At 32.4% G+C, this 14532-nt stretch overlaps 1 protein-coding gene across 1 annotated transcript in view; it reads right to left on the bottom strand.

Moving 5' to 3' along the window:
- The window catches only part of LOC140055099 (KH domain-containing RNA-binding protein QKI-like), an 85100-nt gene that overhangs the window by 38267 nt on the left and 32301 nt on the right, over positions 1–14532 (bottom strand). The window contains exon 2 of the mRNA XM_072100310.1: positions 1877–2007. Within this exon, the coding sequence (XP_071956411.1) occupies positions 1877–2007 (131 nt within the window). The remainder of the gene's footprint in view (positions 1–1876; positions 2008–14532) is intronic.

Here is a 14532-nt window from a genome sequence, read left to right as displayed (position 1 = left end):
TGCACGATAGGTAAAGGAAGATCTAACCCACAGCAAGACACCTGACAAACATACACAGGTGCATCAATGACAGAAGAGGGTTCAGTAAAGGCACTTCAAGACTCATGGAGTGTTTTAACTTTTCCAAATAACTGCCAGGGCAAATGGTTACTATGGAAACATTAAATATTAAATTGCTAATTTTGATGTTAGTCTCAGTACGCAAGTTTATGGACACCTTGAGAATGTTCAAGCTTTGAAATGCAAGTGTTTGTTCTAAATACTTGTTTTATATTTTGCATATTGATATAAAAATGTAGTGGCAAAGGTTTTATGATCATTTTTTCCAATATACTGTATTAGCTGCATTCACACTTGTTCCGTTTCAAGGAAGACAGAGATGTTTAATTCCGACAATATGTTTTATTATTTAACAAAATGAAGCCATCTTCCATGTGAATGAAGATTTAGGATTGATTTGTATATTCCGTCTGTATGTAATTTTCAAAATTTTATTACAAAATTGTACAGTACATAAGGAAGAATTATGGGCCTGTTTCATGCTTTAGTTATTAACCCAGTAAGTTGGTTCCTACTCAATCAAAAACTGTGCCTACTGATTGTTGTATGAAATCAACTTACCCCTAATAAATTAACTACATTTTAGATAGGAAAAACTGTTTTATTATTAATTGTAGAGCACTCTTTATTAAGTCTTGCTATTAATTATTAAGCTTTATGTAAATATCATTGAGTTTCTTAAGCCATAACTAAGACCCTCAGCTCCAAATCTCATAATTGCTGGTAAATAAGAGCAACGTAAAGTTTTATGATAACAAACAGCGTAGAAGCTAATTTCCAACATAGATTAAAACAAGAAATAAAATTGTAATCATCAAAAACTTTTTTTTAATTTAATAATTATTTAAAATAATAAAAATGTATTCTGCAAATATAAAGTACTGTACAGAATATGAGACAATATCTTAATTTGATACAATAAACACACAGATGTTAATTTATAATGGTAAAAAGCCTGAATAATATTATGAGAAACTATAATAATTCGGTGAACTACAGTACACAATTATAGTTTCAGTTTATAAAATGCAATTTTTGTCGCGTATGTGACGATTAAAACGCACTTAGCAATTTGTATTCTATGAAAATCAAATTGTGTATTTTAATTAAGTATTGGCCATAACAATTTGATCACTATTTTGTTTGCCAGTTAATTTATTATTTCTCTTTAGTATAAATTTGTCAGAGTTTCAGTTCTAGATAAGGTCAAAGGTCAGATTTGTAATACCCTTGTGCAAAGGAAGTAGAGTTATTCATTGAGTTAATTACGATATTATTCAAGCAGTAAATTCTGAATTCATCTAAAAAATTACTGCATCCTAAGTTTTGATTTCATGTTTGCGTATCCCACTAGCCCACAGGGTATTTAGTTGTAGCCCATATTACTAGCCCATGTGATATTAATAGCCCGGGAGTACAAGGGTTGTTCAAAACACTATAGTAGCATGGGTATAGTACAATTTACTAACATCGTTGATGGCGGGATTACATTTTTTATACTATCAATAGTTAACAGGGCTAGTAAGCTGAAGATTTTACTAGTCCATGCTAGCCCTCCTGATGCTAGAACCGACAGTGTTACGTTAATCTGGCTAGCTTTAAATCGTTTCAAATTGCAATATATAGGGCACGTTCACGCTTAGTTATTTACCCTGTAAGTTCTTGATCTACCCACCAAAGTTCATAAAGCAAAATTGCCCAGGCAAGTAACCAACCCTGAATGGGTCCATAGACTGGCCTCAATACCAGCTCTATATCAAAAAACCCTGAATCAGTGATCATACAATCATACAACTCAAAACAAAAGTGCACTCACCTCTGGATATGTCTTTGTGGGAATAAACAGTTTTTCTTGTAGTTTTTCTACTGGACCCATTGTTTCTGGAAGGACTAATGGTTTTACATCTGTGTTTACTGATAGTAATGTCTTCCTAACTCTTGAAATTTCTGTAAAACAAAAATAATACATATTTTATTTATTTTTTTAAAATTTACTTTTGAAATATTTTATTTATACAAACAAGGTGATCTCTTCAGTGAAAAACTGGTCTCCCTGAGGCCCCAGTTATGATCATTAACGCCTTACTCGTCTCGAAAGATGTACTAGGTTCTTTAAAGTGTGCATGAGCTAGATGTGTATACTGGACCTACAGTTTATAGTCCTTATCCGAGAAGACTACTAGTTATACCACCAGAAACATGGATTAAGTGAGCCTCGAACCCTTGCCGAAGTTATGGCTACGTAATTACGGTTCCACTGTCTTAACCACTCGCTTTAATATTATTTATAGGCATACACTAGAAGACATTATAAACCATTCAGTAGTGATATGATATAGCACAAATAAATAATTCAGGCTCCATATAAACCAAATGTAGTATAGTATCACTTTTCACATTGTCTGAAGACACCAACCTAGATTCTAGTAAATAAATTAATTTCAATGGATGCCTAAAGGATAACAGCTCATACAAAGAGATGAATATTAACTTCATACATTTATAACTCATTTGACAAACGGTAAACTAAACAAACACAAGGCTATCAACACACAAATAGGCAAATCAATTGAAATTAACGTTTATTTATTAAATCAACCTAGTAAACACCATTATTTTTATGCCTAACCACAGAAACAGTGACGCTGACAACATTACAGCCATTTATAGAAATGTGAGTGAGCCTCGAATCCTTGCCAATGTTATGGCTACGTAATTACGGTTCCAGTGTCTTAACCGCTCGGCCACTCACTCATTATTGGGGTTATACACACTGATGTGATTTCTAATTATGTCCGAACATCATTCCTTCCACCAACACAATATAACAACATGATGCTGGGCTCCGGAGGGTTTATCTTTGGCTGCGACACAATCACCACGCACTGTGGAGAATATGTACATAGTACAGTACTGTTGGTATTTCTCACAGCCAGACGTAAGATCAAAGGACTGTTACAAGTTCCTATTTATCTTGACAAGGTGCATGTCCTAAGTTAGATTGCCTTGCTTGGAACCTACAATGAGACCTTACAATTAGACCCTTAGAAGACCTAAGGAGTATGTAGATCCCAGACATGGGTACTTGTTTCAAGTGCATTGCAACCAATCAGAATTGCGCACCAGGAGAGGAAACATGCAGCCTTTCTTTAACCCATATCATTAACAAATAATGCTATGATCCATTTAAAGATGCAGTATGTCGAAAAAGAGCAAGTTGGATAATTTATTATAAGATTCAGAAGATGGGTCACTCAGAATGTCGATGAGTCATGGACATAAAAGTGACCACTGTTACATTCTGAATGACAGCTTTAGATAAATTAGTATTCATAGCTTTTATAAAATAACATAAAAACAAGACATTGATATGGAAAAGGTATTAAAAATGACTTAATTGATTCACAGGATTACAACAGTAGATAGTATAAAGCTATGTCCACACTATCAAACTAGTTTGACAAAAAAAAAAGTCTGATGTGCCCAAATATGGTAGTGATGTGTTCAAATATTGCAGTGATGTGTCCAAATATTGCAGTGATGTGTCTAAATACTGCAGTGATATGAAAGTGTGATGTGCCCAAATATGGTAGTGACACCATCACCTTTTTTGTTACATAAAGTGTAGATAGAATCCCTATTACTGGGTCACCTTCCAGATGAAACAAAAAGGGTCTTCTTAATAATAGGCCTAGCATGCCCGTCATTTGTTTCATAAGGTGTTCAATGTAGTTCCCAGAATAGGGATGTACTAACGAAGAGGATCTACTGTAGCACTATGAACATGTCGTACGACGAGAACCTATAAACTATGCTTGATGCTGAAGCAACTTGTCTCATCGAGATTCAACTCGAGGAACACCGACAAATCTAGGTGTTCCGTCTTGAAACCATAGTTGTACAACGCTGTCTGAATTGGCCTAGAGGCTAGAACTTGCTGTTAGAATGGATACATGGAAGGTACAGTCTGCACCCTAGGATACGCTTCATTGGCTACAGATAATAATAATAATAATAATAAGATTTTTATAGCGCACATACCACTCCAGAGTGCTCAAGGCGCATTTAAAAATAAAAAAGAAATAAATCATACAAATTCCTGACAACTAAAATGCAATTTCTTTGGAGGGTCCCCATCCGTTGTCGTTCTGTCGCGGTCCCGGACCCCTACCTAGGTGACCAAACAAAGGAGCAGGATACACATTTGCCTTGCCACAGACGACCGGGTGTTCAGAGACAACAACCAAGACAGAGGCACCCCAAAGATAATGCTGGCCAGGAAAAGGTATACAAAACAATTCTAAGTCTAAAAAACTTTAAGAAACCTCATGATTTCCATATGCCTTAATGAATAAATGTGTTTTTAATAATTAAATATCCCAATTAGATACCCCAAGTCATGTATAAAGAATATCATCAGTCCAACTCTACTAATTGATCAAGAACTCCACAACAAGGAAGAAAATGCAAAATAGACCCTATATATACTACTGTACAATAACCAATAAAATGCAAATAATATGCCATTTTTGTAATTCAATATTATTACACAAGTTGCTTAAAGGTATTTCACCTGGTGGCATCTTATGACACATTAATCCTGTTCCATTTTCTGATTATTTCTACTAAGAAAAAAATCAGTTTTATTTCTCTCCTGGTACTTGGTAGTGCTTTTGTTTTGTTTTTCAAGAGGTCCCCTAAGTATTGACTGGAGGGCACAACTCCTGTTGTGATAACACTTCAACAGTCTTGCCTAATAAAGTCAAAAATGTCCTTTGAAAACAGAACTGTACTACTATAGCACAATGGGGGTAGAACACCAAAAAAGAATATTCTGCATTAAAGTCAATTTAAGCGCATGCTTTTTCAAGCACGGCGTTTTACAACACTATCATAATTATCTAGATTATCAATATAATTTCCTTCTGCAAATATTATAACCTATAATTCTGTGATGACCTTTTGACAAACCAATTGATTATTAACCTCTTTTGAGTATACTCCTGTTATGGGAACACATTCTTGTACAATGCTGACAAGAGGAAACACTGTACATTTAGAAACACTACTGTATGTCAGCCAACCCCTATTCAGGTTACTGGATACACCCATATCTTTGGGACTTATTCTGCACATGCTCAGAAACATCAGAAAAAGCCATGAAAGATGAATTTGCAGTTTGATAAATGACCCTTGACCTCATTTGAACTACAGAATGATGATGGTGGTTTGTGGAGAGGATCCCACCTCAGGGCATAGTTCATAGACTATACCATTTGTGGGGAGGGGTGTTCAATGAGAATTCCTACATCTCCGAGTTATATCTAGCTCTTCGAGGAAAAAGGACTAATGTTAGTTTATTCAGGTAAGCTAGGCACGGAATTAAAAACTAAACCAATATATCTTTTTTGAACATTTCTTTTATTCATTGTACAATTATGGATTTCAAAATAATTATTTTATTACGAAATTGAATGTGGTAATAATATAATTTACATGATTACATTCATTACAAAAGTATAAGTTATATAAGTTTCACTTTTCTTATAAAATATTAGAAATTACCATATTAATTATTATTCTTTAATGAATCTAAATTGACGATTAATGACAAACCGTTCGAAATCGTTATTCTTTACATTTGATTTGATTAAATATAATCCAAATGAATAAGAACAAATTATACATAAAATTGGTATTTTATCTGTAATCCTGTTCAAATAAATTTAGGTTTTAAAGCTCTGTCTACACTATCATTCAAACTAGTTTGACAACAAAAGTGTGATATGTCCAAATATGGTAGTGATATGACATGTCCATATATGGGCATTTTACATGTTTTTGTCGCATAAAGTTTTTATTTATAGTGTAGACAGCGCTTTACCTCTGAAAAAAACCAGGGTTGTATTTGTACATCAGTGGTACATCAAAGTTATATCGGAGATACAGTACTGTACAAGAGTAAAAAAGAGTTACTGTAACTGCAGTAGAATAACTTGACATGGTCCTACAAACTGTACAACACCATGCTATACGGACTTAACTCATTGTGTGAACACAACAAATGAATATTAATTATTTTGAAGTATTTGTTTGGTGCCGTGACTAAACAAATAAATTAGTCTGAATAGGTTGAATACAAATATTTACATTGTTCTCAAGTACAAATACTGCAGTGTAATTAAATTGTAAAACATGGTACAACAGTGTTTGGGGAACAACTCTCTTCAGGGGACCCCCTATTCGATGGACACCTCTATTCTGTGGACACCTATTCTGTGGACACCTCTATTCTGCGGACACCTCTATTCTGCGGACACCTCTATTCTGCGGACACCTCTATTCTGCGGACACCTCTATTCTGCGGACACCTCTATTCTGCGGACACCTCTATTCAGTGGACACCTCAATTCAGGGGACACTCTTCCATGAAATGAAAGAGGGATAACTCTTCCATGAAATGAAAGAGGGATAATGTCAAAACACCACAGTCAATCAACCACTTTTCAGGGGACACCCCATCAAACTGCAAGTAATACTTTTTTAGGTCTCCTTAAAATGAGTTCTAATCTATTATAATTTTACTAGTAGAATTCAGTTTACCTAATGAGCTGCCATCTACTAACAGTATTCCATTCTTTATTTGAACACAAGCTAAACCAGCAAACCAACTTTGCAAAGATGAAGGAGATCAATAACAATCAATACTATAGGTCTATTAGTTTTTTTCACACAAAGGTCGTTGGTGGTAAGCGTATCTGAACGTACAATATGATTGCCCATCAAACACGTCTGGACAATAACCATTGTGTTTATAATTATTTATAACCTGACCATTATTAAAATTGAACTATTTGTTTTATTTAAAACTAATAAACATTAAATAATAATAAATTAATTTTAAAATGAGAATCCATTTGTAACAAAGTCAGAGTGTTATTATTTTGCTTCTGTGTTTTTTGTTCTAAAAATTTAAAAAAATATATAAAAAACAATTTTTGCTTAGAACTGCCGCAATTAAAAAAAATTAAAATGTTACAGAATTATTAACATTGTACAACCATATATTTTCTGATAGGAGTTTTAATTGAACTTTTCCTTCGTAAATATCAAATTCTTTCAAATTAACATCCTCATGTACTGCATACTGTAATGTGTGAACTTCTGTAGTACTTTAATCTTTTGTGCCAATCTACTGTACTTGCCATATTTTGGTGTTTTTTTTAAACCCAAGGGTACATTCTTTTCTTTCAGAAGCTGAAATCACAGTTCTGGCATTATTCTATCCCCAGTAACCTTACTTTATTCGATTGTTAACTTAAGTTGGAATTTAATAACTACCTATTCACACATCCTGAAAACACTGTGAATCAGGAGGTCAGCATTCAATAAGCCTTGTTTAACCAAAGAATTTCAATTCAACTGAAATACGAGGTAGCAGCATTCAATCCAATTCAAGTTTCTATACATAAGATTAACATGTCAAAGTTCAAGTATTGTCAAGTATTTTGGTATACAGTGTAGATATTTGGAAAAGTAGAGTACTGTACAGTACTATATTGATGACACTTACACAAATTGTAAACAAAATTGTCTGTTCTAAATTTTATAGCAGTTCTAAGTGAACATGCTAGGCTTGACTTTATTTGGGTGACATCAGGTCATCAATTGATTAACTAAAAAATGTTCCAAATTTCCAAACTTTGTAGCAAGGCTATTTAACAACAGGACTGGGTTCCCCTTGTCAAGATAGGAACTTGTAACAGTCCTTTGATGTTATGTCTGGTTGCGACAACTACAGTACCACCACTGCTGTATATACTCTCGCGGCACGCAGTGTAAGTTAAGGGGCATGGAACTGCAGCCACAGATAAACCCTTTGATCTCCGAAGCTCAGTATTTTGTTGCTAGATTGCCTTGTTTACAATAAGGGTCTTTTTTTAAAAAACAGTTTTTTAAAACAGTTAATCAGTTTAAAATGGGATTTGTTTAGAAAAGAACAAAGGCATGTTGGTTGAAGGGGAGAGCATAGAGAACTAAGATTTAAGAACTCCAGCTTGGCTAAGCCAATCAACAGCTCTCAAGTTAACATCCCTGGGAATTCAATCATACACCACAAGGCATTTATTGACCGCTCTTATAGTATACTGTATTCCTGAAATGTACCATAATTATAAATTTCATTATAATTGTTAATTAAATAATCAAATCATGTTTTAATACATTTGCAAGCTAACCTTTTAACATCGTCAATTAACTTGATAGTTAATTCAATCTTGTACAGTAAATACAGGGTTTACAAAATGTGCATTGAAGAAGCTAGAATTTGAACAAGACATAAAAAAAGACTATAATTTAATTTCTTAATTCCCCTCCCCGATTAAACTTTGGAACCACGTTTTGTTTTTATTATTGAAACAAAATAGTTGTATTCAATATATCAATTAAAAGAATTGTAATTAATAATCGTTTTGAAGTGCGTTTCAATTTGTTTTGATCCCAAATAAATAAAAAAAAAAAAAGGAATTTTTATTTATGAATATATGTTTCAATTAAAATCAGATTTCTTTGTTTTTAAAATCATGAAAGTAAAATTGTCTGGATTAGGAAGGAAAACCAGAACTTTAATTTGTATTGCATTGAACCTTGTAGCTAGCGATGAAAGATCTTTTCACTTTTATCTGCTGTACAGTATGATACTATCACACCTTGTTGTACTTTCTGGCAGTGGATTAATGGCTGGGCCTTTTCCTTTTCCTGTCAGGCTTTTCCTTTCTCTCCAAGGAAACTATCAGATCTTTTTTAACAGGATAGGACACAACAACAAATGGTATTTTTGCATGGTTCAATGATTTGTAAAATATTTTATAAAAATTTAAAAAAACACTACGGTGACTTGACTTTATTCTTCTGATTTCGGTTGTGGAGAGTTTCTTTATATGGTTACTGTACATTCAGCAAGCATGAGTGATCTGTATTCAGTAATAATACAGTGTAGTACACCAATAATTGTTATATTATCATACAGTACAGCAGTATACAATAGTTCCAAGGCCCTTGATATGAAATTTGGGGAAAAGTTGGAGGGATTAAATTCTTTGATTACTTTAACAATGGATATTGTCTTGTGACTAACTTTAGACCAAATTAAGGATGAAATTTAGATTTTATTTATCGAGCATGGGATTATGCTCGGTCCACAGTATAATTATTGTTTTTATTATTTTTTTAGAGTATAAAGTAATATTAAATATTGTATTGATGGCAGAAATTCGAATAAAATAAATAATAAATAAAATGTTCCATTGTAAAACATACCTAATAAATGTATTAAATTTCTTTATAATCAATTAAGCTAAAAAATCAAACAAATACAAAATTATTTGTGGACAAAACAAGCAGATAAAAACAAACAAAGACACATTGTTAGCTCCTCCTCACACCATGCTTGAGCATTCTTAGAGGTAACCAGAGTGCTGACATGTCCTTGGTAATGGGATAACCTGCTGGACACCAACTGTGAAGAAGCATATTCATGCCAGGGAACAACAATCCTAGACTAGAAAAAGATTCACATGAACTTTGAACTCTGTCCACACACAGAAGCTGTGAAAAAGCATCATACCAGGGAACAACAATCCTAGGCTAGAAAATTAGATGGTACAAAGATTCAAATGAACTTTGAACTTGAACAGTGGAAACTTGAGAAGGGAGTTTCTATACAGAAAAGGGAGTTTCTATACAGAAAAGGGAGTTTCTATACAGAAAAGGGAGTTTCTATACAGAAAAGGGAGTTTCTATACAGAAAAGGGAGTTTCTATCTATACAGAAAAGGGAGTTTCTATCTATACAGAAAAGGGAGTTTCTATCTATACAGAAAAGGGAGTTTCTATACAGAGAGCAGGGAGTTACTACAGTACTGTATGCATACTGATTTTATACTGTATACTAATAACTGTATCCAAAACAACAAACCATGGAATAAAGTTAAGAATATATTTTTTTCTACATTTCATGAGTGGACAAATTAACGACATATGATAATAAGCATGATTCATTTTAGCATGATTGACATGTACTAATCACTAACAAGAATGTTTGATAAGAAACATATGATTGTTAATTGGCCATGTCATTTTTAAAACTTGTTCAAATTATTGTAACGCGAAATTTGTAATGCCATGTTTTAAAAGTGTTATCAACACAGCTATTTTAAGTAGGGTTAAACATTTAAAGTTGAGAATACAGTATCTTCTGGAGAAAATAAAGTTAGACAAATATAAAGTAAGTTTTATGTTCAATGCTAGACCATCGACTTGTAGTTGTAGTAACAGGGTGTGACCCAATCAAGCCAACAAGCTTTTACTTTAAAAGTAACTATTTTACAATTTATTTCTCATTTTATTAATGTACAGGAAGAAAAACTCTAAATCGCCATGTTTTACACTTACAGTATCTGTTAATTAATCCATTTTTTAACGATTTATAAAATCTGCCCCAAACATGATTCGAACCAAACACCTTCTGCTTGATAATTAGAATACAAATGTTATTGTTTATTGTGTATTATTCCTACAGTACACAAGTTTAAAAAAAAAACATTTTGCTTTCTCTACAATGAAATACAGTTTTATCTTGTTTAGTATCTTCTCTCAATCAGGCATCAATGCCAAGACCTTGAAGAAGTGAGTTACAATTGTCAAAACTGCTGGTAGGCTTAAGCTGTATTGTGGTATTGTTACTGGAACACCTTAACATTAAAATCAATATCCTCCATTTAAAGTAAATATGATAATACTCCAGACCAAGAATTAAACAAATATAAACTAAAACCACTAGTTAGAAGATGTCAAAATGAAATAAACAAAGAAAGAACAACAGGCAAAAAACACCATTGAGAAATTAAAAATCAATGTTAATTAGTATAACCTTCAGAATCATCCAGTTATAATTTCAAATGTTTTATTAAACTAATATTTACGGCAATCATTACTAATGTTATTAAGTGAAAACGATCAGAAAGCAAACTTATTGAAAACGAACTGTGTGTTTAAACGAGCGAGCGCACTTGTCACCAATTGCGAACGACAACCATCCGCATACCGACAACACAGTAACACGTGCACGAACCAAGCAAGAGAAATCAATTTTCCGACGTACTAGTCAATTTGATTACCGATTTTGATCTATTTCCAACTGAACGAAGCTATGCAGTTATTATGTGAAGTCCGATATAGGCTTAATTCACTCAGCCCTCAATCAATAGCAATAGCAATATGAGGCAATTTTCATACAAAGTATTGATGCAGTGCAGTAGCGTAAAGGCATCTACATTAAACAGTACATTTGACGAAAGGTGTACAAACATAATTAAGTTTATTCACAGTAAATAAACAAAGAAAACTATGTTAAATATATTTCTTTATTAATCATTTTTCAGATTAGCAAGTACTGTACTGTTCATGATGTACCAGGTACAGTATTTTACACAGTAGTCTACTGCCGTGTACAGTACTGTATGTATACAGTACTGTACATACAGTAAACTGTGTCATTTACTGTATGTTCTGTAGATTTAAAATTTCTTATTTTCCTAAAAAACAAATGTCAATGAAAAAAATGTTTTAAATTTTACAAATTTGGTACACTATACTAATCAGTTATTACCGAATATTTGATATTTTATTATTTAATCCAACACACACACATTTTTGTTTTTACGCATTCCTAATTTGGTGGGCGATTTTACGCATGCGGTACAGCAACTTAGAAATTACTTGAAACATTATTAGTGCGTTAGTCATAATTCTCATGTGTGTAATATCATTGTAAAATGGGAAAATGTACTTGAATTTATACTAATTTAGTGATGAAAAAGCCTTTAATCAAATTTAGAAGTTGTTGTTAGAATATAAATATTTAATTTAATTAATTATTAATATAATAAAATAATAAATCTAGGGTATTTTATACATGAAGTTGGCTTCATTCAGAGATAAAATTTAAATAATAAACAAATAACGTGATAAAAATGGGGTTATTATTATAAATTAATTAATTGCATTAAAATTAGATTTTATCTTAACTTCGAATCCAATTTTTGGATTCATTAAAAATTATTACAAAAAACATTGCTTTAAATCTAAATAATTCAATTTTGAAATGACATGGTCTTCCTCATCTTTCTAAGTAAAGCATAAGCATTACCATATAAGGAATTGATTACTAGTTTTTTGACAAAGTTTCCAAGGCCTCTGCTGATTGATAAAGATCCTATGTGAACATCACAATCCGTATACATGCCAATATGTCATTAGAATGACTTTAGGATTAATGATAAAATCTTCTGTGCCTGTCCTTTGACATTGCACAAAGAGAACTTTAGGAATTAAAGGAACCTCTATACAGTAAGCTATACAGTACAACTAAACCAGGGTTGTATTAAGTGTACAAGGGGTTTGTAATTGTACCTAAACCTAATTTCACAATCCCTTTTATTCACATGGATTAATCTTTTAGGCTTTTTACCTGTGATGGAATTTCAAGATTAAAAGTGTAACCATACTACAGGAAATAAAATGGTGCTTGCTACAGTAAAATTCTTGAGTATTAAATCCTCAAGATATACATCAATTGACGTTAAACAATATCATACAGTATTCGTTTAATTTTGTACTGTATACTTCTCTGCCAATTATTATAATTATTAAGAAGACAGAAACAAAAATACAGTTCATTATTGAATGATGAAAAAAATATCCAAGTACTGAATAGTGTACAATTACACTGACAGTACAAAACTGTCATTTGAAAATTTTACAGTACTTCGTATACAATACTCTACAGTGAAAATAGCAAAAATAACCTAACAAATATATGTTCAGTTTTAAAATGTACAGTGGAGTTTAATGTAAAGCAATGTAGTTTATTTTTAACCATAATATTGATGCAAAAATTACATATTCTAGCAATTTGCATTCATGAGATACTGTATGCTTTCTAGTCATTATTATTGATATTTACTGGTGATGATGGCGATGAAACGAGATGAACTCAACATTAACATTTTTAACTGTAACATAAAACCAGTAATCACATTAATAAGTATTATTATAGTTAAACGTGAATTACATTAAATATTAATTATTAAAGTTGGTTTATCATTTATTTTCTAAATCCAATGATAATCTACACAATTATGTAATTGTTTATCAAAAGATTTAATTTATAATAATTAATGTACTAGTCTGTACTACTACAACAATGTCCAATAAAAATACTATCAGTATAAAGCCTAATACAAGTTATACAATACAAAACTGTGAATTAATTTCAAGAGGAAAGTTTTGGTGGTTAAAACGAAAATATACATTCAATCATTTAATTTCAAATAAACATTATAAATCGTACTACTCAATGCACTGCTGTTTGATTTTATTTATACCTCAGGCGGTCATCTTTGACAGTCAATACAATACAAGCATTTGACAAACTTTTATCAAAAATACAATATTTATTTTGTACTAACAGATGATGGTTGACTAATCGTAATATTACATATTTTTATTAGTTATTTGCATATTCTATGGTGTCAGCACCATGCTGGTAAAAGAACAATGTACAGTTTGGAATTCAAAGAATGTGAATTAAATGGAAAATACTGATAGTTATGAAAAGGTCAGCAGATCATCTCAACAGGGTACCACATATTTAACCAAACTTACAATACCATACAGATTAATTTCAAAATCATTTTGATAAAGATCTTTTACAATAAATTGAACGTTCGTTGAAGAAACGAATCATGCTTTCCTTGAGTCACCACACCGTACAATATTTACTTCCTGTATGGTGGCTAGCTAAACTCCCTGCCTAAACTGATTCAAGCTTTATCATATGAAATTAGGTCAGTTAGTCGTCAAATGTCAGGAACGCAGTGATTAACATAACTAATAAGAAACATGATATCAGTGCTGAAAACAACATGTACATCAACGTCTCAATTTCTAAGTTTATCTACACTCAAATTCTAGGCCCAAACGAACACAAAACACTGCCTACCTTCTTCGATTAGTCTTGAGGCGTGAAGAAACATATTTGGAAATAGCTCGAACGACCCTCTGTCTTTATACAGTTGTGCCAAATATTCAGGTGTTGAAGGTAAATTTAACTTAGTTTCTGTTTCTTCTGGTGTCTTAGGTGCACCGTTGTTATTCGCTGTATTGTTCATTGTTGGCTGTTGTACTGTTAAAACTTTTGGAAGTTCGCAGACATTCTGTTGCGGGACAGGGATAGACATTTGCATCGTCGTCGTCATTTTGTTGTTCAAAACTCTCGTGTACCAACTAGACAACATAGCGAAAACCTTGCAGCTAGCTTGAGTCAAGTTGTTTCCTTCGACATTAACACGCATGCGCGGTACTTATCATTTCCGATCCAGAGAAAAACATTTTAATATTACATTTACCATAC

Source organism: Antedon mediterranea, chromosome 7 (genome assembly GCF_964355755.1).
Source record: "Antedon mediterranea chromosome 7, ecAntMedi1.1, whole genome shotgun sequence".
NCBI classification, from domain to species: Eukaryota; Metazoa; Echinodermata; class Crinoidea; order Comatulida; family Antedonidae; genus Antedon; species Antedon mediterranea.
The sequence above is the reverse complement of the archived record's forward strand: the minus strand, read 5'-3'. Positions and strand labels throughout refer to the sequence as shown.